The sequence below is a fragment of the Rhineura floridana genome, chromosome 3, assembly GCF_030035675.1.
Source record: "Rhineura floridana isolate rRhiFlo1 chromosome 3, rRhiFlo1.hap2, whole genome shotgun sequence".
Taxonomy (NCBI): domain Eukaryota; kingdom Metazoa; phylum Chordata; class Lepidosauria; order Squamata; family Rhineuridae; genus Rhineura; species Rhineura floridana.
Genome location: NC_084482.1, coordinates 179,913,269 through 179,939,220, shown reverse-complemented (window position 1 = coordinate 179,939,220; position 25,952 = coordinate 179,913,269). Strand labels below are relative to the sequence as shown.

Here is a 25,952-nt window from a genome sequence, read left to right as displayed (position 1 = left end):
TATGGGAAGCCTGCAAGCAGACCTGAGCAAAATGGCGCTCTCCCCTCCTGCAGTTTCCTGCAACTGATATTCAGAAGCATATTGCCCCCAGTCATGGAGAAAGGGTACAACCATCACAGCTAGTAGCCACTGATAGCCTTTACCTCCAAAAATTTGTCTAATCTTCTTTTAAAACTATCCAAATTGGTGGCCATCACTGTCCCCTATGAGAGCAAATTCCATTTTATCATCATCATCATCATCATCATTATCATCAATAATAATAATAACAACAACAACAACAACAACAATAATAATAATAAATAAACCTGCCCTTCACCCAGAGGTCCCAGGGCAGGTTACAACAATTTTAAAACACATAATTAAAACAGTTATAAACAACCTAAATAACATCACAGAAAATATGCTAGGTCCTAAAAATGTACGTCTCAGGTGTCAAAAGCCAGGGTAAAGAGGTGTGTCTTCAGCATTCTCCGAAAGTTGCACAATGAAGTTGCCAGACGCAGCTCAGTGGGGAGGGAGTTCCACAGCTAAGGGGCTGCCATAGAGAATGCCCTCTCCCGGGTCACCACAACTATATACTGTATGAAGAAGTACTTTCTTTTGTCTGTCCTGGATCTCCTAACCTTCAGCTTCATTGGATGTCCACAAGCTCCAGTGTTATGAGAGAGAAAAACATTTCTCTACCCACTTTAGAGCCATTTTTTGATTTCCCAATTGCAAATGAGGGGACAAAATGAAGCAGACTCGGTAAGTTCCTGAACCAAATTGGGCAGCCTATGAGGGCCAAGGGCTGTTTTCTGAAGTACTGAATCAGGATCTGAATCAAATTTTGTGGTCGGTTTTGTTGTTGTTATGTGCCTTCAAGTCGATTATGACTTATGGCAACCCTATGAATCATCTGTTATAAACCATCCTGCTCCACGAGCTAGAGGGAGCCTCAGCTGATGAAGCGTCAAGGCCCCAGCTGACAAAGCGTCAAGGCGAGTTAAGCAGCAGAGCGAAAAGAGGGTAAGTAGCTCCCATTTATTCCATTATTAAATTGAAGTAAAACAGCTCAGAGCAATAAGTAATAAGGGCAGCCCAAGGTCACCCTGAGCTAGGAGCCAAATCCTGAAAGAACCTATATCTTAGGAGACAGATCCTAGGAGAAGGAAGCCCATAGAAAGCTAGTTTTCAACACCACCCTAGCAGGAAAGCTTCAGGGGACACTGTAAAAAAGGCTAAATTCCAGTCGGAGAGAAGGGGGAAAAGGAAACTCCACCGACACATACAGGGAGAGAGTCAGCTCAGTCCTTGCTAAAAAGGGCAGCTTCAGCCTTCCTGAAACACAACCACAAGCTCTGTTTCCCTAGGTTAAAGAAAGGTCAGGCTGTTCTAGGTGGGAAAACAACAAACACAAAAGACTTGCCTGGAAGGCGCAGCCCCTTGATTAGATTAAAAGCAGCCAAAAGCTTAAACAGCACCGCCCCTCGGTCAGGAAGGAAGGAAGCCTGAGAGAATACTAAAGAGTTAAGCCCCAGCAGATAGCCATCAGCCTCAAGTAACACATCATTGGCTGGCAGCAGTAGCTGGGAGGAACCAGCCACACATATAAAGTCAGAGCACCCTAGCGAGGGAGCCCCAGCTGATGAAGTGTCAAGGCCCCAGATGACAAAGCGTCAAGGCGAGTTAAGCAGCAGAGCGAGTTCGGCAGCAGGGCAAGGAGGCCAGGGCCCCCCACTCTGCCCGTCTGTTCCCTGACCTCAACTAAACCGCAGTCTCCAACCCATTGACGTAATAAACCTTAAACAAAACTATGCAGGTAAGAAGCCAGCAGGGGTGTGGGGGCTTTCCAGTGTTTTGCACCGCCTGCAGCATGTATGACTATCTGCCTGTTGGACAGAAGTCGTGGGTGTGCTCTTGGTGCAATGAGCTCCTGGCTCTCCGGGAACGACTTCATTTCCTTGAGGCCAAGGTGGCGGACCTGGAAAAGCTGAGAGAGGCAGAGAGGTGTGTGGAGGAGGCCTTCAGGGACGTTATAGCTGTGTCCCCTCCAACGATGATAGCTCTCCTGCTATCATGGAGAACGATGGTCTCGGGGAAGGAGAGCATCCAGCTGAGGAAGAGGGAAACGATCCCTTAGAAGGGACCCATTCCTTGGGGGATGAGCAGCTATCGTCTCGTGCCGAGGATATATCTCCAGGGGCTGGAGGGATCCTTGTAGTGGGTGATTCGATCATTAGGAACATAGACAGTGGGGTGTGTGATGGGCGTGTAGACCGCAAGGTGTTTTGCCTGCCTGGTGCAAAGGTTGCGGATATCGCCCGTCGTTTAGATAGTTTGGTAGACAGTGCTGGGAAGGAGTCAGTGGTCGTGGTGCACGTTGGCACCAACGACATGGGGAAATGCAGCCGTGAGGTCCTGGAAGCAAAATTTAGGTTGCTAGGTAGGATGCTGAAAGCCAGGACCTCCAAGGTGGCTTTCTCTGAAATGCTACCGGTTCCACGCGCAGGACCAGCCAGACAGGCCCAGCTTCGCAGTCTCAATGCGTGGATGAGACGATGGTGTCGGGTGGAAGGGTTCGGATTTGTTAGGCACTGGGGAACATTTTGGGACAAGCCGGGCCTGTACAAAAGGGACGGGCTCCACTTGAACCAGAATGGAACCAGACTGCTGGCACTTAAAATTAAAAAGGTAGCAGAGCAGCTTTTAAACTGACTGAGGGGGGAAACCTGACAGGATCTGAGAAAGGTCCGGTTCGGAATAAACCTCCCCCCTGGGATAAAAACCAAAGAAATGATGAAATTTTAAAAGGGGTAAGCCTAGAAGTAGGCATTGTGAGAGCAGGGGCACAGGATATCAATTCAGAAGAGCAAAATTACCACAGGCCTAACCACAAGTGCCAAAGACACTTGAAGAGAGACACTGCTTACAAGTGCCTGTACGCTAATGCTAGGAGCCTCCGAACCAAGATGGGAGAACTGGAGTGCTTGGTCTTAGAGAAGAGCATTGATATAGTGAGCATAACCGAGACCTGGTGGAATGGAGAAAACCAGTGGGATACGGTTATCCCTGGATATAAACTATATCGGAAGGACAGGGAAGGACGTATTGGTGGCGGAGTCGCTCTATATGTGAAAGAAGGCATTGAATCCAGCAAGCTCGAAACCCCAAAAGAGGCAGACTCCTCCACAGAATCGTTGTGGGTGGTGATACCGTGCCCCAGGAGGGACTTAATACCGGGAACGATCTATCGTCCCCCTGATCAAAATGCTCAGGGAGACCTTGAGATGAGATATGAAATTGAGGAAGCATCCAAACTAGGAAATGTGGTAGTAATGGGTGACTTCAACTACCCAGACATAGACTGGCTGCATATGTGTTCCAGTCATGACAAAGAAGCAAAGTTTCTAGATATTCTAAATGACTATTCCCTAGACCAGTTGGTCATGGAACCGACCAGAGGGACGGCAACCCTGGACTTAATCCTCAGTGGGGACCGGGACCTGGTGCGAGATGTAAGTGTTGTTGAACCGATTGGGAGCAGTGACCACAGTGCTATTAAATTAAACATACATGTAACTGGCCAATTGCCAAGAAAATCCAACACGGTCACATTTGACTTCAAAAGAGGAAACTTCACAAAAATGAGGGGATTGGTAAAAAGAAAGCTGAAAAACAAAGTCCAGAGGGTCACATCACTCGAAAATGCTTGGAAGTTGTTTAAAAGCACTATATTAGAAGCTCAACTGGAGTGCATACCGCAGATCAGAAAAGGTACCGCCAGGGCCAAGAAGATGCCAGCATGGTTAATGAGCAAAGTCAAGGAAGCTCTTAGAGGCAAAAAGTCTTCCTTCAGAAAATGGAAGTCTTGTCCGAATGAAGAAAATAAAAAAGAACACAAACTCTGGCAAAAGAAATGCAAGAAGACAATAAGGGATGCTAAAAAAGAATTTGAGGAGCACATTGCTAAGAACATAAAAACCAACCACAAAAAATTCTATAAATACATTCAAAGCAGGAGACCATCTAGGGAGACAATTGGACCCTTGGATGATAAGGGAGTCAAAGGTGTACTAAAGAACGATAAGGAGATTGCAGAGAAGCTAAATAAATTCTTTGCATCTGTCTTCACAGTGGAAGATATAGGGCAGATCCCTGAACCTGAACTAACATTTGCAGGAAGGGATTCTGAGGAACTAAGACAAATAGTGGTAACGAGAGAGGAAGTTCTAAGCTTAATGGACAATATAAAAACTGACAAATCACCGGGCCCGGATGGCATCCACCTGAGAGTTCTCAAAGAACTCAAAGGTGAAATTGCTGATCTGCTAACTAAAATATGTAACTTGTCCCTCGGGTCCTCCTCCGTGCCTGAGGACTGGAAAGTGGCAAATGTAACGCCAATCTTCAAAAAGGGATCCAGAGGGGATCCCGGAAATTACAGGCCAGTTAGCTTAACTTCTGTCCCTGGAAAACTGGTAGAAAGTATGATTAAAGCTAGATTAACTAAGCACATAGAAGAACAAGCCTTGCTGAAGCAGAGCCAGCATGGCTTCTGCAAGGGAAAGTCCTGTCTCAGTAACCTATTAGAATTCTTTGAGAGTGTCAACAAGCATATAGATAGAGGCGATCCAGTGGACATAGTGTACTTAGACTTTCAAAAAGCGTTTGACAAGGTACCTCACCAAAGGCTTCTGAGGAAGCTTAGCAGTCATGGAATAAGAGGAGAGGTCCTCTTGTGGATAAGGAATTGGTTAAGAAGCAGAAAGCAGAGAGTAGGAATAAACGGACAGTTCTCCCAATGGAGGGCTGTAGAAAGTGGAGCCCATCAAGGATCGGTATTGGGACCTGTACTTTTCAACTTGTTCATTAATGACCTAGAATTAGGAGTGAGCAGTGAAGTGGCCAAGTTTGCTGATGACACTTATTTGTTCAGGGTTGTTAAAACAAAAAGGGATTGCGAAGAGCTCCAAAAAGACCTCTCCAAACTGAGTGAATGGGCGGAAAAATGGCAAATGCAATTCAATATAAACAAGTGTAAAATTATGCATATTGGAGCAAAAAATCTGAATTTCACATATACGCTCATGGGGTCTGAACTGGTGGTGACCGACCAGGAGAGAGACCTCGGGGTTGTAGTGGACAGCACGATGAAAATGTCGACCCAGTGTGCGGCAGCTGTGAAAAAGGCAAATTCCATGCTAGCAATAATTAGGAAAGGTATTGAAAATAAAACAGCCGATATCATAATGCCGTTGTATAAATCTATGGTGCGGCCGCATTTGGAATACTGTGTACAGTTCTGGTCGCCTCATCTCAAAAAGGATATTATAGAGTTGGAAAAGGTTCAGAAGAGGGCAACCAGAATGATCAAGGGGATGGAGCGACTCCCTTACGAGGAAAGGTTGCAGCATTTGGGGCTTTTTAGTTTAGAGAAAAGGCGGGTCAGAGGAGACATGATAGAAGTGTATAAAATTATGCATGGCATTGAGAAAGTGGATAGAGAAAAGTTCTTCTCCCTCTCTCATAATACTAGAACTCGTGGACATTCAAAGAAGCTGAATGTTGGAAGATTCAGGACAGACAAAAGGAAGTACTTCTTTACTCAGCACATAGTTAAACTATGGAATTTGCTCCCACAAGATGCAGTAATGGCCACCAGCTTGGATGGCTTTAAAAGAAGATTAGACAAATTCATGGAGGACAGGGCTATCAATGGCTACTAGCCATGATGGCTGTGCTGTGCCACCCTAGTCAGAGGCAGCATGTTTCTGAAAACCAGTTGCCGGAAGCCTCAGGAGGGGAGAGTGTTCTTGCACTCGGGTCCTGCTTGCGGGCTTCCCCCAGGCACCTGGTTGGCCACTGTGAGAACAGGATGCTGGACTAGATGGGCCACTGGCCTGATCCAGCAGGCTCTTCTTATGTTCTTATCCTGCTCAGATCTTGTAAGTTCAGTTCTATGGCTTCCTTTATGGAATCAATCCATCTCTCGTTTGGCCTTCCTCTTTTTCTACTCCCTTCTGTTTTCCCAGGATTACTATCTTTTCTAGTGAATCAGGTCTTCTCATGATGTGTCCAAACTAGGATAACCTCAGTTTCATCATTTTAGCTTCTAGTGACAGTTCTGGTTTAATTTGTTCTAACACCCAATTATTTGTCTTTTTTGCAGTCCATGATATGCGCAAAGATTTCCTCCAACACCACATTTCAAATGAGTTGATTTTTCTCTTGTCTGCTTTTTCACTGTCCACCTTTCACATCCATATATAGAGATTGGGAATACCATGGTCTGAATGATCCTGACTTTAGTGTTCAGAGATACATCTTTGCATTTAAGGACCTTTTCTAGTTCTCTCATAGCTGCCCTTCCCAGTCCTAGCCGCCTTCTGATTTCTTGACTATTGTCTCCATTTTGGTTAATGACTGTGCCGAGCTATTGATAATCCTTGACAATTTCAATGTCCTCATTGTCAGGGTCGGGGAGGTGGGGTTGCTGTGGTCTATAAGAGTTCCATCTCACTCACCAAGCACCATGTCCATGCAATCACTGGTCTGGAGTGTTTGCACCAGAGGGACAGACTGGGAATCCTTTTGGTGTACCGCCCACCTTGCTGCCCAATGGCTTCCCTAACTGAGCTAACGGAAGTGGTCTCGGAGATACTGTTGAGATCCCCCGGACTATTAGTACTGGGAGATCTCAACATTCATGCTGAGGCTACTTTGTCTGGGGCAGCTCAGGACTTCATGGCCGCCATGACAACCATGGGGCTGTCTCAATATGTTAGTGGCCCAACACATACATCGGGGCATACTCTTGACCTGGTCTTTGCTACTGGACATGGGGATCTGGATGTGGGGAGTTTTACATCTCTCCCGTTGTCATGGACAGATCATTGCTTGCTGAAGTTTAGACTTTCAGTAGCCTTTTCCCTCTGCAAGGGTGGGGGACCTATTAAATTGGTCCGCCCCCGGAGACTAATGAATTCTGAAGGTTTTCAAAAGGCTCTGGGGGGGTTTCTGGCTGATAAGACTGGCGCTCCTGTCGAAGCCCTGGTCGATCTGTGGAATACAGAGATGACCCGGGCTGTTGACACGATCGCTCCTGCGCGCCCTCTCCTATGTAGAGCTCATACAGCTCCTTGGTATACTCCGGAGCTGAGAGCGATGAAACAAGACAGGAGGCGGCTTGAGCGGAGATGGAGACGAACTCCTGACGAATGCAATTATGAGCTGGTTCGTGCTTCTACTAAGCTCTATGTAGGAGCGGTGAGGGCGGCAAAAAAACATTTCGCCGCCACTATTCAGTCATCTCTCTCATGCCCACGGGAGCTTTTTAAAGTGGTTCGTGGCCTACTTCATCCAGGCCTACAAGATACGGCAGATACATCGGTAGCTCGATGTAATAAATTTGCTGAACACTTCCAGCATAAGATCTCATGCATTCGCCGGGACTTAGACTCCTATTTAATAGCAGTTAATCCTACTGAGGTGTCCGGAGCACAGTCTTGTCATGTTTTGTTGGATGAGTTTCAGCTGGTTCAGTTCGAGGACGTGGACAAGGTGCTTGGACAGGTTCGTGCGACCACTTCGGTACTGGATCCTTGCCCCTCTTGGCTAATTAAAACTAGCAAGGAAGGAACAGTTGGCTGGGCCAAGGAAGTGATTAATGCCTCTTTACGAGAGGGAGTGGTCCCTGGCTGTCTGAAAGAGGCGGCAGTGAGACCACTCCTGAAAAAACCTTCCTTGGACCCAGAGGATGTCAGCAGCTACAGACCAGTAGCCAATGTTCCGTTCCTGGGCAAGATCCTGGAACGTGTGGTTGCTGACCAGCTCCAGGCGCTATTGGATGAAACCGATTATCTAGATCCATTTCAATCGGGGTTCAGGCCTGGTTTTGGCACTGAGACTGCCTTGGTTGCCCTGTTTGATGACCTATGTCAGGAGAGAGACAGAGGGAGTATAACTCTGTTGATTCTCCTTGACCTCTCAGCGGCTTTTGATACCATCGACCATGGTATCCTTCTGGAGAGGCTTGCGGAATTGGGAGTTGGAGGCACTGCTTGGCAGTGGTTCCGCTCCTACTTAGCGGGTCATCTTCAGAAGATAGTGCTTGGGGAACATTGCTCGACACCGTGGGTTCTCCAATGTGGGGTCCTGCAGGGTTCGGTTCTGTCTCCCATGCTTTTTAACATTTATATGAAGCCGCTGGGGGCGGTCATCAGGAGTTTTGGAGTGCGTTGTCATCAGTATGCTGATGACACGCAGCTCTACTTCTCCTTTACATCTTCTTCAGGTGAGGCAGTCGACGTGCTGAACCGTTGCCTGGCTGCGACAATGGACTGGATGAGAACAAACAGACTCAATCCTGACAAGACTGAGATGCTGTTGGTGGATGGTTTCTCTGATCGGATGGTGGATATATACCCTGTCCTGGATGGGGTTACACTCCCCCTAAAGGAACAGGGGCGTAGTCTGGGAGTCATCTTAGACTCTTCCCTCACACTTGAGGCTCATGTAGCCTCGGTGGCCCGGAATGCGTTCTACCAACTTCGGTTGGTAGCCCAGCTACATCCCTATCTGAGTAAGGAGGACCTCTCATCAGTGGTACATGCTATGGTAACATCGCGTCTGGACTACTGCAATGCGCTTTACGTAGGGCTATCTTTGAAGACGATTCGGAAGCTACAGCTAGTGCAAAATGCGGCGGCCAGACTGCTAACAAGAACTAAGCGGTCTGAGCATATAACACCTGTGCTAGCCCGTTTGCACTGGCTTCCAATATGCTTCTGGGCCAGATTCAAAGTGTTGGTACTTACCTATAAAGCCTTATACGGCGCGGGACCACGATATCTGTCAGAACGCCTCTCCCGATATGAACCGGCCCGTACACTACGGTCTACTACGAAGGCCCTCCTCCGGGTTCCGACTCATAGGGAAGCCCGGAGAGTGGTGACAAGATCTAGGGCCTTCTCAGTGGTGGCCCCCGAACTATGGAATGGTCTCCCCGAGGAGGTGCGCCTGGCGCCGACACTATCATCTTTTCGGCACCAGGTTAAAACCTTTCTCTTCTCTGAGGCATTTTAATTCCTGTTAATTCTAAATTATTATATTTTGATTTTAGACTGTACAGTTTTGTGTACAGTTTTGTGTTATTTTTATTGTATTTTTAATGTTCACCGCCCAGAGAGCTGTTGCTAGTCGGGCGGTATATAAGCTTAATTAAATAAATAAATAAATAAAACTGTAAAGTTACATAAATCTTCTGTTGTCATTACTTTAGTCTTCTTGACGTTCAGCTGTAGTCCTCCTTTTGCACTTTCCTCTTTAAGTTTCATGAGCACTCGTTTCAAATCATTACTGATTTCTGCTAGTAGTATGGTATCGTCTGCATATCTTAAATTATTGATATTTCTTCCTCCAATTTTCACACCTCCTTCATCTTGGTCCAATCCTGCTTTTCCATACAATGTGTTATGCATATAGATTGAACGAATAGGGTGATTAAATACACCCTTGTCTCACACTGTTTCCAGTTGGAAACCAATCATTTCTCCATATTCTGTCCTTACAGTAGCCTCTCGTCCAGAGTATAGGTTGCACATCAGGACAATCAGATGCTGTGGCACCCCCATTTCTTTAAAGCATTCCATAGTTTTTCATGATCTATACAGTCAAAGGCTTTGCTGTAATCCATAAAACATAGGGTGATTTTCTTCTGAAATTCCTTGGTCCGTTCCATTATCCAACGTATGTTTGCGATATGATCTCTGGTGCCTCTTCCCTTTCTAAATCCAGCTTGGACATCTGGCATTTCTCCCTTCATATATGGTAAGAGCCTTTGTTGTAGAATCTTGAGCATTACTTTATTTGCATGGGATATTAAGGCAATAGTTCGATAAATACTGCATTCCCTGGGATCCCCTTTCTTTCGAATTGGGATGTGTATTGAATGCTTCCAGTCTGTGGGCCATTGGTTAGTTTTCCATATTTCTTGACAAACTTTTGGACATTTTGGACATTACCATTTCTTTGGACAGATTCAATCTCAGTAACTTGTAGCAACTCTACTGGTATGCCATCTTTCCTGGTGATTTGTTTCATCCAAGTATTTTAAGAGCAGCTTTCACCTCACATTCTAAATTTCTGGTTCTTCATCGTATGGTTCCTCCATGAATGAATCTGTCAATCCTTGCATCTCTATTATATAGTTCTTCAGTGTATTGCTTCCATCTTCCTTTTATTTCATCTTGGTCAGTCAGTGTGATCCCCTGTTGATTATTCAACATCCCTACTCTTGGTTTTCGAGAGCCAGTGTGTTGTAGTGGTTAAGGTGTTGGACTACGACCTGGGAGACCAGGGTTCGAATCCCCACACAGCCATGAAGCTCACTGGGTGACCTTGGGCCAGTCACTGCCTCTCAGCCTCAGAGGAAGGCAATGACAAACCCCCTCTGAATAGTGCTTACCATGAAAACCCTATTCATAAGGTCGCCATATGTCGGAATCAACTTGAAGGTAGTCCATTTCCATTTCACCCTTGGTTTAAATTTCTCTTTAATTTCTCTAATCTTTTGGAATAGGGCTCTTGGTCTAACTTTTTTGTTATCCTCTTCTATTTCTATACAATAACTAAGGTAATAGTTCTCTTTGTCCTTATGTATTAGTCGCTGTATTATTGCATTTAGGGTTCTGACCGAGTTTCTATCTCCTTTTGCTTTTGCTTTCCTTCTTTCTGTAACCATTTTAAGAGCTTTGTCAGTCATCCATTGAGGTCTTTCTCAAGGTATTGAGAGGTATTGTCTTTTTGCATTCTTCCCTGATAATGTCTCTGACTTCAACCCACAGTTCTTCTGGTTCTCTCTCAACTAAGTTTAAAACCTCAAATCTTCCTGATTTGATCTTTATATTCTTCTGGGATATTATTTAAATAGTATTTTGGCATTATGATTGCTTTGTTGTTCTTCTTTAGCTTTACTCTGATTTTTGATATTTACCAGTTCATGACCTGTACTGCAGTCTGCTCCTGGTCTTATTTTCTCATAAAGTATGGAATTTCTCCATCTTCTGTTACCAATTATATAATCAAATTTATTCCTATATTCATTTGGTGATGTCCACGTGTCCAGTCGTCCTTTCAGTTGCTCAAAAAATGTGTTTGCAAGAAACAAATTACTGGCTTCACATAATTCAATAAATCTTTCTCCTGCTTCATTTCTACCTCCTAAGCCCCATTTTCCCACAATTCCTAGTTCTTCTCTGTTCCCTGCGTTTGCATTCCAGTCCCTCATTATTATCAGCACATCTTGTTTTGGTGTGTGATCAATTTCTTCCTGCACTTCTGTGTAAAATCCCTCCAATTCCTCTTCTTCTGTGTTTGCCATTGGAGCATAGACTTGAATGATAGTTATGTTAACACGTTTCCCATTTAATCTCACTGACGTCACTCGCTCAGACCTTGCGTTATAGCTTCTAATTGCTTTTGCTACATCTCCTCATTATTAAAGCAACCCTGTTTCTTCTAAATTTCTCATTTCCTGCATAAAATATTTTGTAGTTGACTGACTGAAAGTGTCCCATTCCCGTCCATTTTAATTCACTCATGCCAAGTATTGTAATGTTGATGCATTCCATTTCTTGCTTGACAATTTCTAACTTTCCCTTGGTTCATGCTTCTAACATTCCGTGCTCCTATTCTGTATGTCATACAACTCTGGACTCTCCTTTTGCATCTGTGTGCATCAGCCTCCGGGCTTCCTTTTGGCTTTTGACCCAATTGCATCATTAGTCACAGAGCTACTCATGCTTGTCCATTGTTCTTCCCCAGTAGCTCGATGAGTGCCATCTGACCTGGGGGGGGTGTCTCATTTTCCAACACTATTTGTGTTGTAGTTTGGATACTCTGTTCATAGGGTTTTCGTAGTAAGAGGTCTTCAGAGGTGGTTTACCATTGCCTTCCTCTTGAGTTTGGTTGGTGTAGGCCCTTAATATTCTGTACACATGGGTTTAGCTTTTACAGAATTGTGTGCGCTTTCTCCCTCTCTCTCACACACACACACACACACTCACTCGCGCAGTGTAATCTCAGTAATGAGATATTCCCAAATTAATTAATAAAACCAAAAGACAGAAAGGAAAAAGTTTCACATTTTTAAAATGAACCAGGGATTAGTTTATGGCACCAGTTACTAAATGTTAAAATGTAATAAACATGAAGTACTGAATAAACCTTCCCTCTCAATGTTTGTCATTAATTCCAGCTGCTATCATTCCCCACCCCCAACCCCCAAAAGACTGAAAATAGCTGGAGGAAATGGTGGAAAATATACACAAGCTACTGCTTGGCATGGGTTTCAAAGGCCCATGAATCTTGTAAAGCTTCTGCTCATTGCCAGAGCTTGCTGTAACACAAGCAATTGTTGATATTTTACCAAAACAAATACACAAGATTCTTACAAAAAACACACATATACAACACAAGCTGTCTGCATCCAGACCAATGTATAACCACAACGAACATCCTGGAGAACACTTTCCTGTTAATATTTGCTTACAAAGCACTACTTTCTAATTTAAAATCAGAACATATTTACAAGTGCAATTCCAGCTGTTAAGCACCAAGCCAGGAAATGAATGTGCCGCAATCTGCATTATGTATTCTCAACTGAAGGACAAGGAACAGTGCTATCAGCCTGCAAGAAACCACAGCTGAGGATCTTCCTGCACTTTTGGGGATTGGCAGTATTTACACTGCTTTTCCTGAACTGATTTTCATAGTTCCCGAAAAGTGGACATCACTATCCTTTATGTCAGAGTAGCCAATGTGATGTGCTCTAGATACTGCTGGGCTAAAACTCCCATCTAACACTTGCTAGAAGATTTATTCACCGTTAGGAATGTAGGAAGCTGCCTTATATTAAAACAGACCACTGGTCCATCTAGCTCAGCACTGTCTACACTGACTGGCAGCAGCTCTCCAGGATTTCAGGCAGGGTGTTTTCTAGCCCTACCGGGAGATGCTGGGAATTTAACTTGGAATGTTTTGCTTGCAAGGCTAACCTGCAGCATGAGCCGCAGGGAAGCTTAGTAGAAAATGAAAGTACAGCAGGATTATTACACACTAGAAGATTTCTAAGCAGTACAAGTAAAACTGAAGACTAGGAGCTTTGCGCCAGAGAACAACATGGAAAGCTGCTTACATCAGACCACTGGTCCATCTAGAATAGTATTGTGAACACTGACTGGAGTGGATCTCTAGGATTTCAGGCTGAGGTCTTTCCCAGCCCTACCTGGAGATGCCAGGGACTGAATCTGGGACCTTCTGAATACAAAGCATATGCCACTGAGCGATGATCCTTCTGTAGTTGGGCAGAACCACCAGAATTAGACAGAAGTGGACATGGAGACACGAGTGAATCACTTGAATGTGAAATAGTACTACTAGACAGGAAGACTCATATTCATAAACAAATCCCAGCTAGTCACTAAAAAGAGAGAGGCTATATTCCTTTTAGATGTCATTGTGGTATAGCACAGTGGGGAGGAGAGCCTGGCTGGGAGTCCAGAGTCTGTGAGTTCAAATCCCCGCTCATGTCTCCTGGGTGTCAAGGGCCAGCTAAAGATCACCCCCCACAGTGAGTGGCTCAGGGGTTACGTGCCCTGCCACCTATGCAGCCGTGGGCAAGCTGCATAGTCCCAAGGAGCCCAGTTGCTCCCCAGCTGGCAGTTGCGGAGAAGGAAGGGGCTGGCTTGTGCAGCTGTGGCAAGCTGAGCAGACCCTAGCCAGCTGGAGAGGACTAGCTTCAGATGAAGGCAATGGTAAACCCCCTCTGAATACAGCTTACCATGAAAACCCTATTCATAGGGTAGCCATAAGTCGGGATCTACTTGAAGGCAGTCCATTTCCATTTTGTAGTAGTTAATCTTTCTTTATAAAAGGGAATTTATGGTCTAGATCAGGATAATTTCATAGTCCTGTAAGTTAAAGTAACAGTATACAAGCACAGGGTTCATCTAAAATGAAGAAAATAGAGCATTTAAATGAAACTAATTATCTTTGAGATTATCACAAATATCTAAACCAAAACACTTGTCTCATCGTTCAGTGCTAAAGCTGTGCTTGTAAGCAGCTTCTTCTACATAGCAAGTGACACTTTGGGAAAAAGGATAATCATGCACTAGTAAGCATTTTGCATATAATACTTTTACTGTTTTATAATTGTTTTTATGTTTACTATATTATGAAAAATTATCAACAATGGAATTTCTTGCTGTATTAATAAATTTTCTTTGCGCAACATTTGTGTTGCTCTATTAATAGGGATTTTTAGTGCTTTTTAAAATAGATGGCCAGTCTACAGGTTCATGAATTATGCTGGCAGCTACCAATATAATAACCTAAAGTAATTAATAATCACCCTCATTAACCAAGAATGCTCCTTTTTCTGATATTTATGCAAAACTGTTCAACCCTGATAGCTCATGGACCTTTGTATGGGCAGATCAAGATTTCAACATGAAAGTCTAATGCAACTGTGTTCCATAGAATGCTAAAACACTGGGTGTATTCTGAATTGAGGATGCCCCTTAGGTTCCCTGGGGCTGTGAAAAAGGGGCATTTATATTTATTTATTTATTTTTAGGGAGGCATCTATGGTACTATAGACAGACAACAGGGATGTAAAAGAAATTTCTCACCACATGGCAGAGGAGCCGAGTAATCTCCCCGTTACTCAGGAAACGCACGTCGATATGACTTCCAAGAGCAAAACAAGGAGCTCTGAATTATTAACACTAATGGTCAATAATGTTCTTTGGTGGAGAAGGCAGGAAGATACTAAACAAACTGCATAAAAAGTTGCCAGCAGAATCTTAATAAAAGATTAGACAAATAAAGCCCCATTTCAAGGACTTTATGAAAGTCAAAACATTTCCAGGCTTGGTACGAAATAAAAGAGGGTGAAAGAAGACAGTAAGTCTGTATGTATTGCTTCAAAAAAAATGGATTGTTTATGCAAATAAGATCCTTAAAAGTACCTTTATAACAATGCATACATCGTCATCACTTATGAAGTGCAATGACCGTGTTAGCTTTGACAAGAATATGCTGGTCCAGAAGATAACCCAAATCTTTTTCTTCCTGGTGTTGCCTGTTGGTCTCTGCCTACTAGGCAGCAGAGCCCTCCGAGGCACAGGAATGGGGCTGAGCAGCTGGAACACGTTCAGCCCATGACAGAGGTAATTCTTACTGTGCTGGTATTGATAGTTGCCAGGCAACAGCTCCCAATTATTTCCTCTGACATAAGGGAATGGGGCTGATAAGCTACTTTTCACTAAGCTCAAGGAAAAGGCAAGTCTTTGAGACAAGATGCTTTCTCCTTCAATAATGAACTAAGAGATTTAATGATTTGAGGACTATTTTTTCCACAATCTCTCTGTGTATGTACATCTGAGGCCCTGCACCAGATTCCTCAGCAATCTGAGGCCCGGCAGCCAACAAGTGCCTTTGTGGTGGTGGCACCCATCCTGCGGAATGCCCTCCCAGTTGAAATTCACCATGCATGTCACTTTATGGTTTTAGGCACTTGGCACAAACCTACTTCAGCCAAAAACCTGTTTCTTCTCATTATGAATATGTTAAGACTGTTTTTTTTGTTTTGTTTTCACTTGTGGGGTTTTTTTGGGAGGGAGGAAGGGAAGGAGAGGGTTCATTGGGGTTGTTTTTGTTGATAAAGATTTTTTTTACTTTGTTTTTATGATGTTTGCATTTCTGGTGGTTGTTTAATGAATTTTGTGTATTTGGTTTTATTGTATGTATATATTATTCTTATAAGCCACTTTGAGTTTCTGCCTAGGGGAAAGAAGTGGGATCTAGGTTTTAAAAATAAACAAACAACATAGAAGCCAAGAGTGGGGCTGAACTCTGATGAATGACAACTCTAGCAAATCTCACTCACATCATTAATGAGGTAACCCTAAAAGGGGGAAAATGTGACAGTAGTTTATTAATTGAACTGTATGATATAATCCTTGTTTTCAACAATGGCTGTCCTTCAGGCAGTACACAAGCCCATCCCTGCTGTTTGCCTTCCTCCACATATGGAATTCAGTTATTTCCTGCCTCAGAAACAGCATTCCCCAACCTGGAGCCCTTCACATGTTTTGGACTCAAACTTCAATTATTCCTGACCTCTGGCTATGCTGACTGGGAATAGTGGGAGTTGGGGGTCCTATCTGGAGGAGCTCAGGTTGGGAAGGCTGCCTCAGAACATGGTGCTGCAATCTAGCTATTGTAGCTAATAGCCACTGATGTATCTATGCTCCATTAATTTGATTAATGGGTGAGGAAAATGTTTCTTTTTAAAAAAGGCATCCAAGTTATAGTAACTACATCTTGTAGTAATATCTTAAGTTATGTATTGTATGAAGTAGTATTGTGTTGTCTGTCCTCAGTCTGCTGCCAATCTATTCAATGCATGATCCTCATGATGGTGGAAGAGAAGAATGTCTCCCGCTTTTCACAGAGCCATGATATCAGTACAAAGCTTGAGACACTATATTAATGCAAGGATGTGGAACCTGTGGCCCTTCAGATATTGTTAGACATCAACTCCCATCAGCCCCAGCCACCATGGCCCAAAGGTCAGGGTGATGGGAGTTTAGTCCAACGACATTTGGAGAGCCTGTAGTAATGTAATCAACAAAACAGCAGGCACAGGCAAAAGTAAGCCTCTTAATATTTGTCATGCTTTAACCCTCTGCAGAAAGGTAAAGGATCACCTTGTAGATAAGGCAGGGATGAAGAATTAACCAAGATGTTTCAGAAATGTCACCACTTAAATTCAAAGACTAAAGTATCTGATAATAGCCAAATCCTGAAATATTGCAAAACCACTCTCAAGAACCAGAATATACTCACAAGTCATTAGTGACTTGCCACCCAATGAATGTGCTTTAGGGACTCCTTTGCTACAAAGTGACTCAATAAAGAGCAACAATTAAAACCATTTCCTTGAATTCTAGGCATATCCTTCCTTGATCTGATGGGTGTTGGTTGTTTATGAAGATGCTTAATCACTCATCTACAACCTTTTCAACCAAACTCAGATGGGGTCTTAGTAATTCATACTTCCCGAAATATGCACTGAATCCACTTGTCCTGAGCATGACAATCTGTTTTCAGTGAGCCAGAATAAAATATGGTTGTTTTCTTAGTTGAGATAATCTAATGTCTGCTTGAGTTACTGTCGTGTAAGAAATAGCTGAGAGAACAGAGAATCTCATTTCTAGTTAAATTTGCCTTGTTTAATGCACAATATAAGGTTCTGCTGTGCCACCTTGTGTTATATCACATCACATCTGATAAAAAAACACCAGCACATGGCTACAGCCTGCAGTGCTTGTACAAGATCAGTATTCAAAGCAATAAAACACAGATCATAAAATATTTTTAAAACTAAAGCAATGCAGAAGACCCTATTAGCAGAATTTCATAGCTTTAGCAATGACTTTATTTAAACTAGATCAGACTGGCCACTAAGCACCCGGAAAAGCAACAGTGTCTTGTAGCAGCTTAAAGGTTATCAGATTTATTGTAGAATAAGCTTTTGTGGACTAGAGCCCACTTTATCAGATGTATCTGATGAAGTCAGCTTTACTCCGTGAACGCTTATATCACAATACATCAGATTAAGGTGTGACAAAACTCTGTTGTTGTTTTTGACAAAGATTTAACACAGCTGACCCTATGAAATTTGTCAGCAAATACCTGGTGTTTATCTTTCTTTTTTAACCAACAGAAACAGGGCCAGCTTGAGCCACCTTTCAAGCGTCTATTGAAAACATCTGATTGACTTCTCACTAGAAAACCTGTTTCCTGCGACTTTTAACTAATGAACTGCCATCAGAACCGTCTAACAGCTGCATGCCTGAATTTTGCACATGTTGTACAACAACAGTGTTATGTAAATGCAACGGAATTTATTTTCATCATATTCCCTGCGGGTTAAAATTATTTTTCAATCTCAATTATACTAATTGCCTATTTGCCTAATTTTCTGCATCAGCCTCCCCAGCATTCCAAACTTCATACCAACTGTGCAACCTTAGGAAATGGTAGGAGATATTTGAAATTTAAAGATAAACAATTACAGAGAGTCTGCAATGATATATGAATCAGCAAACTGGCTTTTGTCTTAGCGGTGATGGTGACTGCGTCACATAAGCAACTTCTTAAATATTAGTAATATTTATATTTGCTCCCATTTCAGTAGGAATGATGTGAATGGCAACAGAGATTCATATCTAGAATCTCCTCTTCATCAGCTCAAAATGGTGGTGCTTGGGAATGATGGTAGGTAGTGATCCTCCCTCAGTACTCAGGATGCATCAGCCAATAAACATGTTGCCTGTTCCAACAGCACCAATTGCCTGCCAAGTGGGAGGAGACTCAATCTAGCTGCCTCCTCCCACACATATCCTATGCAGCTAATAGATTCATGTCGGAGCAGCTGATGAAGCAGGCGTGGATGAGCGGTTGCATGTCACATCACCTGTGACTACTTGATGTTATAGAGAAAGGATGTTGCAGGGGAAAAGAGTGGGGAAGTGAGTGCCTGAAAGCTGTTCAGAATGCCTATGGAGAAAGGATTTCCATGTTAGAATTGATATGCAACCTACATGACAAATGCAGATGCGTGTATGTGCAGCAAATTTACAGCTGGGCTGAAATGGTCTTACTAACTATACCATCTTGTTTTGCAGGATATGACTCTGGAGAAGTGAACTATGGAAGCAAACTTATTGGTGAGTGTCATTTGTTTCCCATAAGGCTCAAAAGGGAGGGCAGGAAGCACTGCCCTCATTAGGACTTGGTTTCATGATTATGTCACATGATGTCACTTATCTAGGGGCTAGCAATTATAAATAAAACCCCTAAATTAATAATACATACACAGAATGTTTTATTTATTCATTAATTTACTATGTTGTTGTATAATTGTAATAATTGTTGTTACATAATTGTAACAGCAATTATGGAGGTTCGCACATTGCTATAAACAAGGTGAGTTTGTGCATGGCATATTTTTTCATGACTCTATTATCATGCAGTTAATAAATTGCAGAATTTCCAACAGAAGTGAACCCATTTTTTTTCCTGTGAAAGGTTGTCATTAAAGGCGCTCTAAGATATCTGCTACCTTTGGTTGCAACTTAACCCCAAGCAAAACAGAAAACCAGGGGTGATGTGGGGCAGGGGAAGAGGACACACAGAATTCTTCTTCCACATTACCTTATGAAGGTTTATGGCCATATTCTGACCAAGGCTGTAGTCAGTCAAGAACAATGATTTCAGTTAACTAAACCAAACCCTGTGACTCTATAAATTCCAAACCCTATAAATTCCAAAACACTGCTACACAAGGAACACACAATACTTGCATTTGTGCCATGCCTACATCTCACTCTAACAGTGCTCCATGTTGGGTTGCAATCTTTCCCAAATGGATACACTTTACAACTTATCTTTCAGCAGAAGTCTGCAAGCATCCTAAGGAAATTGCATGCAGAAACAGAAGTTAAAACTCCTTGAGTTGTCCTTGAGTTGTCCTGAAGTTCAGCAAGTGTTGAAGGTGCTGGATAGTTTGTAATGCAGGGGTGGAGAAACCTGTGTGGCCCTCCAGATATTACTGGACTCCAACTCTCATCTACCTAAGCCAGCATGACCAATAGTCAGGGAGTCCAACCACATCTGGAGGGACATAGGCTGTCCATCCCAGCAGTAATACCTGAACCATCAAACACACAACCCTTCTTCCAATTGCCTGATTCATACATTACAATATTGATGTGTCAGATACTTCAAAACATTATTACATGATTGCTCTTGGTATGAAGGAGCGAGCTCTGTGGTTCAATAAAATTTCAGTCACACATTTCAGCCCCTTGTTTTTCTGGAAATATAACAGCATTGCTGACATCAGACAAACAACATAGGAAATTGCTTTACCCAAAACAGCACCCACATAGTTCTGTTTTCAAGCTTATCATGTTTACTGCAAAGTATGAATCAAACCTTATTTTATGAGTAACTTTGAAAGAGCCTACACAACAATATTGTGGGTCATAGGGTTTTATTTTTACAGCATGCTTTTTCTCATAGATCTCCTTCATTTACCACCGACCCGTTCCTTAACAAAAGGTCTGTGGGCACAAGTGATCTAATTACTAGAAGTCAGACCTCCAGATGAAGATACATTATAGTAAATATTTTACGGGCTGTTCTCTCACTGGCTATGTGCCTTGCATTTTAACCATTAGGCATAATCATCATGAGGGCACTAGTGGTGGCTTGGAGCTGGCTGAGCTTTTCAATATATTACGCATCTCTTTTGGATATTTTTTCTGCCTGATTAGTAACCACTGCTGATAAATCCTTTCAACAGCTCTGTATACCAGCCTTTTGTGGCCACATCAGAGGATGCTGCTGAAGCCCGAATGAACACAAACAGCATATTAATAAAATAAAGGCCTGACAGCAAGGCGTCTCTCCTTAGCATTCTCTTCAGTGGACACCAGAGGGAGAAGGAGGGAAATGCAACCGCAGAGTCATCTTCTTCAAGAGAGACAGGGAAAAAGTTTGATCATAAACTGGGAACTACACACATTCTTTGAAAGCAAGGCAAAATTACAAATAGTGAAACAGAAAATGGAGGCATCTGCCTCTGCTAAAGGAACAGGCAACAGTAAGCAGGAAATAAGTTGTAAAAAGAAGAGGGCTTTGTAACTTAAAACAGTTGCGTAGAAGAGGGCATTTCAGAAGGTGAAACCAATCTCGTCTCTACAGGAATGAGCTGCATGAGTCAACATTTCTTTTTCTATACAACTACTAAGAGGTACATGAGGCACAATAAAGGAATTCTAGAAAACAGAAGAATACTATTAAAACTTTGGATACAGGTTGGGTGGGGGTTTGTATGTATGTGAATTTCTGCATATAATCGTCTATTCTTCTAGTTAGCCCAGACTCAATGGGCATCATGATGCTATGCCAAATCATATTCTAGGTGCCAACTGTCTCCAGCCTGTCCTCATACAGAAGCAGTAAGTTCAGATTTAATGATGTTGATGAAAATGATGATAGCAAAAGGTATACCAGCCTTCTGGAGGCACGGATGGCCACGTTGTTGTTCAGAGTTTGTTTGAGGGAAATGTACCATTTTCGCTAGCTGTTTGTGGTTTTGGTTCAATTGTTTTAGAGTATTGATTTTTTTAGTATTGTAATTGATATTGTTGATATAGAATCATAGAATAGTAGAGTTAGAAGCATAACTTAAAGACTCCTTCCCTGCAGACCCTCTTGGGTGTTAAGATCATCAGGCGGCACCCTCTTGGTAGTTTCACAGCCTTCAGACATTTGTGGGGGGTGGCCTGGAAGAGGGCATTCTCTGTGGCAGTCCCTCTGTGGAAATATACTATGGTGTTATATTTTAGTATTGATGTTGGTTGATATTTAATTATGTTAATTGTGGTTTGATTTGCAATTTGTCATGATGTCTTATTTATTTGTATGTAAACCGCTTTGTCAATTGTGACAAAAATGGTATATAAGTTCAACAACAACAACAACAATACAAGCAAAAAAAAGATAGGTAGATACCATGAGCATTCATAAAATATGTAATAATAAACTCTCCCCATTTTGGAACTGAGTCATCATAAGGTGGCTTCCAGCCCATATTGTTCATGCACCAACCATAGTACCCCCATACGATATTCTTAAGTTATTGTATCATCAAAAACTCCAGAAAACTGAAATGGTGCAGGTCATTACTGCTGTTTTTTGTAGTCTGTACTTGTGAAGTGTCAGCTCTCCTGATGTCTTCTAGATCTGATGCCTTTACTGTGCGGACTAATGTCTCTGAGCTATTCAGGTTCAGCAACAAAAGTTATACATTGTGTATACCATAGGGTGTGGGATGATCTATGGAAGAACACGAGCAAGTACATACAACTTACCTAGCATACAACTGAGTTGGGAAATCCCACTACAGAGATAGAAGCGGTGTGGCAGAGAAATGGAGACACAGGGAAGATAGGAAAGAAAGAAAGAAAATAACTGCAGCTGTGGAGGCATGCTACTTGCCTTGATGTTGGGGGGAAATGAAGTGGTTGGAGAGGTTTCTTAAAGGGGGATGGAGCCAAGACAGCAGACAGTTTGGTGTAGCAAGTCTGTAGGAGCTGGTCTTGTGGCATGGCCAATATGGCAACAAAGATTTGCACAGTAAATCTTAGCTTAATTAGCAAGGCTATGCATAGGCTTCATGCATTCATACTTGCCTTCATGTGTATGGGGAAACAAAACAAAAAGTCACAGAACCATAGATTCCTGTGACATGCAGACTCAAAAAATATGGCTAATGGCTTCCCAACAAGCCCGGATTTGGAAACCAACATTAAGTTTAACTGCAGCTTCCTGGTTTGTTTCCTGCTTGTGCAAAGAAGTGGGAGCAAAGGGGCCATGTGCAGGTACAAGATGCATAGCTACGACCATAGGAATGCAGACAGAGTTTCTTTCAGGCAGGTTCTGAAGCGTATTGTAGAAAAGCTAGATGTAGACCAGAGACTGTTAGCCCCCACTTCACCCAGCAAAGTGTGGGACCATGCAGTGGATGGCAGTGGAATTAGGTACCAAATGTCAAGACAACTTTATTTGGGTAGAAAAAAGTTGAGCATGGCAACTCAAATAAGGTCATAGCAGTTCCTTTCCTATGGTTCTAAAATAAGACGATCAACTGAAATGGTATCAAAATATAAGACAGAAATTAGATGGATTAATAGGCTGGAGCGAGGGGAGGGGGTATCAGCTAACTCATCATTTTAGTTTCTCGTTAAAACTGAATACCTGAAGTTTCTTATCAGACCATCTCATTATATTCAGGATACATAATGAGCAAGTTTAAATGTCAAACATGCTGTTTGCTATGTTATTTCTGGGAAGATCAATACTATGTTCCATTTTCTTTTTCTAATGCAGATACATAAAAAAATTCAACACACCAGGCTTACAGTATATAATGAAGAATTTCAATATCAGGCTTGTTAGACTATTCCATTTTCAGCAAGTAAACACTTCTCAAACAGTGCTAAATTATAATTATTTTGATCTCTTCCATACCCAAAATAAAGTTAAAACACTGAGAACACATTGTTGGTATATTTTTAGTGTTATTCAAAACAATAATTCAAATTAAAAGCAAATGGTTTTCAATTTTCAGCAAATTTAGATGGCTGTGTGTATTTAAACATGCATTTAAGTCAGGCTTCTCCAATCTGGTGCCCTTCAGGTGGTGTTGGACTACAACACCCATCTTCCCTGACCAGTGGCCATGCCAGCTGGGGGTGATGGAATCTGAAGCCCAACATCATCTGGATGGCACCAGGCTGAGGAAGGCTGTTACACTGCTTGGTGTTAAAAGAAAAACATATCAGACCTACCTCCTCGCTGCACAAGCAATGTCACCTCACTTCCTTTAGGACATTCGATCAGCATATCCACAACTTGGTTATGAGTTAGATTCTGGACATTCTTCTTGTTGACTTCAACTATAAGATCCCCTTCTTTTAGGCCTCGGCACCTTGGGCTGTCAACAATTTGCTTCACTCTCTGTCCCCCACCCCCAGGACTGTCTGCTATAGTAAAGCCAAAGCCCATGGGCCCTTTAATTATATGTACAGTTATGAGTTCAGGTTGCGTTGCTATAGAAGAAGCCAAAGAGACGGTGTCATTAGGGTAGCCATGGGATCCATTTGAAGAAACCTCAGCGGGACTGCTGGGCCTGGGCTCCTTCATCCCATTTACTTTCCCTGTTTTACTACCGTGGCTTGCTGGAGAGTCATAGTTTTCTTGTCCATTCACAATTATTGGTTCTTTATCCAAAATGGCCACAGATGTTACCAGGCTTGTGTTGGGATCATCTGGGTCAAAAGGCAGAGGATAGCCTCGGCAGAGTTCTAGATCCACGCTGGCACCGATGGGAATTGACTGGAAGATTTTGACAACTTGAGCATGTGTGTGGCCCAGCACACATGTGTCATTCACACTGACAATAACATCCCCTATGGAACAAATTGTTGAAAAGTCTGTGAGTTCATACGTTCAAGCCTGTTGCTTCAGCATATCATGATTCAGTCAAGTGTATATCCAGTAAGATTTTTTTTAAAAAAAATTGACCAGCAAACACTCAGATACCCCTCACCATATCACAAGCTATGTCTCAAAAACCCTTCTTTCAAGTCACATTTTTACCTTGTGTTGTGGGTGGCAGCTATTTGAGAAAAGTGCAAATCTTTGGGGCATACAGAATCAAGTGTATATGTCTTTGGATATATATGTATGTGTATACATAGAAACACAGGCATACATAAATTGTCCATTTAATAGTAATTGTCATCCTGCTGTCAAATGACTACACTTGCATTCCACTATGCAGCTGGTTTATGAAGAAAATAAGAACAGGAAAAGCAGATGAAAATAAAAAAAGAATTTTGTACAAATGACAACTAAGCCAGTGTGGTCTAGTGGACAGAATTTTGGGGCTGGACCTGGATTCAAAACTGCTAGTAGTGGAATCATTGGATCTCCAAGGACAAGTTACTTCTTTGAATCCTTTGTTTCCCATCTGTAAAGTGGAAACAATAATAGCACACCACACAAAATGAAGGTGAAGCTGGATGAAATATTGACTGTAAATTTTCTTCAAGATGAAAATCATTAAACATCCCCACATTAATGTAACTTTTACAGAAGACGTGCACTTGCAGAGATGGTCATGCAGACCAACTTAGTGAAAAATAAATACCTTTAAATGGAAGTAGAACCTTTCTCTTAATTAGTGGAACAAACTGGTTGGGTCTCAGATGACTGCAGCAGACCTATCTGCTATTAAGTGTTAACTGATTAGAATTTCTTCAGTTGTTTTTAAAAAAACATCATGGCTCATTGGTAGTTTTAGCTATAATGAGTATGGAAAAAGTATTTTGTATTTTTAATCTGCACATTAAGAAAGAAATAAAGAAATACTGATATATAGCATTTTGTTTTTATTTATTTATACATCCTGCCTTTCCTTCTTTTGGAGCAGGAGGATGCAAGTCCACTTATTCTGCTGTGCACCACAGTGTCATTGATAAGTGGCCAAACAATTATAGCACACTTTTGAGTTCGTTAAAATACTTAACACAGAGGGAAGTCTTATTAGCCTTGTTTTATAGACGGAGGTCATGGCAAACTCCCAAATCTATGTTTTATCTTGCATCTGATCTCAGATCGTCAAGGTCTAAATGCCCAAATTCTTCTGCTCACTGGACCACACTGGCTACCCAAGATTCTTATATAGCAAAGCACTGAGCATTTTTTAGCCAGGTTGATAGAGCTACCTGTTTCCATTTTGCCATCCAGAGCTGCAGGGCCATCAAGCACCAAACTCTTTATCTGAAGAAATTCATCTGGTTCATCCCCACCGACAACAGTGAAACCAAAACCCCTGGTGCTTTTCCTCAGTTTGGTGTGAATGAACTTTCCTTTCAGTTCAGATGGATTCCGTGTGAAAAATGGTTTTCCTGCTGTGGAGGTTTCAGAAGTTTATAAATATGCCAAGGAAGGAAAGAAAAAAAAGCATGCACAGACCTCTCCACTTTCTTAACCTCTCGCAGCAACATAACGAAATAACTTCTAAGGATGAGCAAGCTTTAAAACTTTACAGCGCTTCCCTTTTCAAGTCTGTTGGAAACTCCCAGGAAGTTCAAAAGATGGAGTATAACCAATGCAACACGCAGGCTCAATTAAAATGCGTCACCGTGACCATCTCTCCTTGGTTGGAACCATTATGTCGATTAATGCAGTAACATTCAATCCAATAGGAAGATAATGGGCAGTGATGCAAATCAGCTTCCACTGTAATGCATTTTGGG

At 42.4% G+C, this 25,952-nt stretch overlaps 1 protein-coding gene across 21 annotated transcripts in view; it reads right to left on the bottom strand.

The window, feature by feature from the left end:
* Window positions 1–25,952, bottom strand: part of MAGI1 (membrane associated guanylate kinase, WW and PDZ domain containing 1) — a 732,128-nt gene that overhangs the window by 108,288 nt on the left and 597,888 nt on the right. For all 21 annotated transcript variants that reach the window (XM_061618714.1, XM_061618715.1, XM_061618723.1 and 18 more), the window contains 2 exons: window positions 25,419–25,604; window positions 23,478–24,098 (listed from right to left, as the gene is read on the bottom strand). In XM_061618714.1, the coding sequence (XP_061474698.1) occupies window positions 23,478–24,098; window positions 25,419–25,604 (807 nt within the window). The remainder of the gene's footprint in view (window positions 1–23,477; window positions 24,099–25,418; window positions 25,605–25,952) is intronic.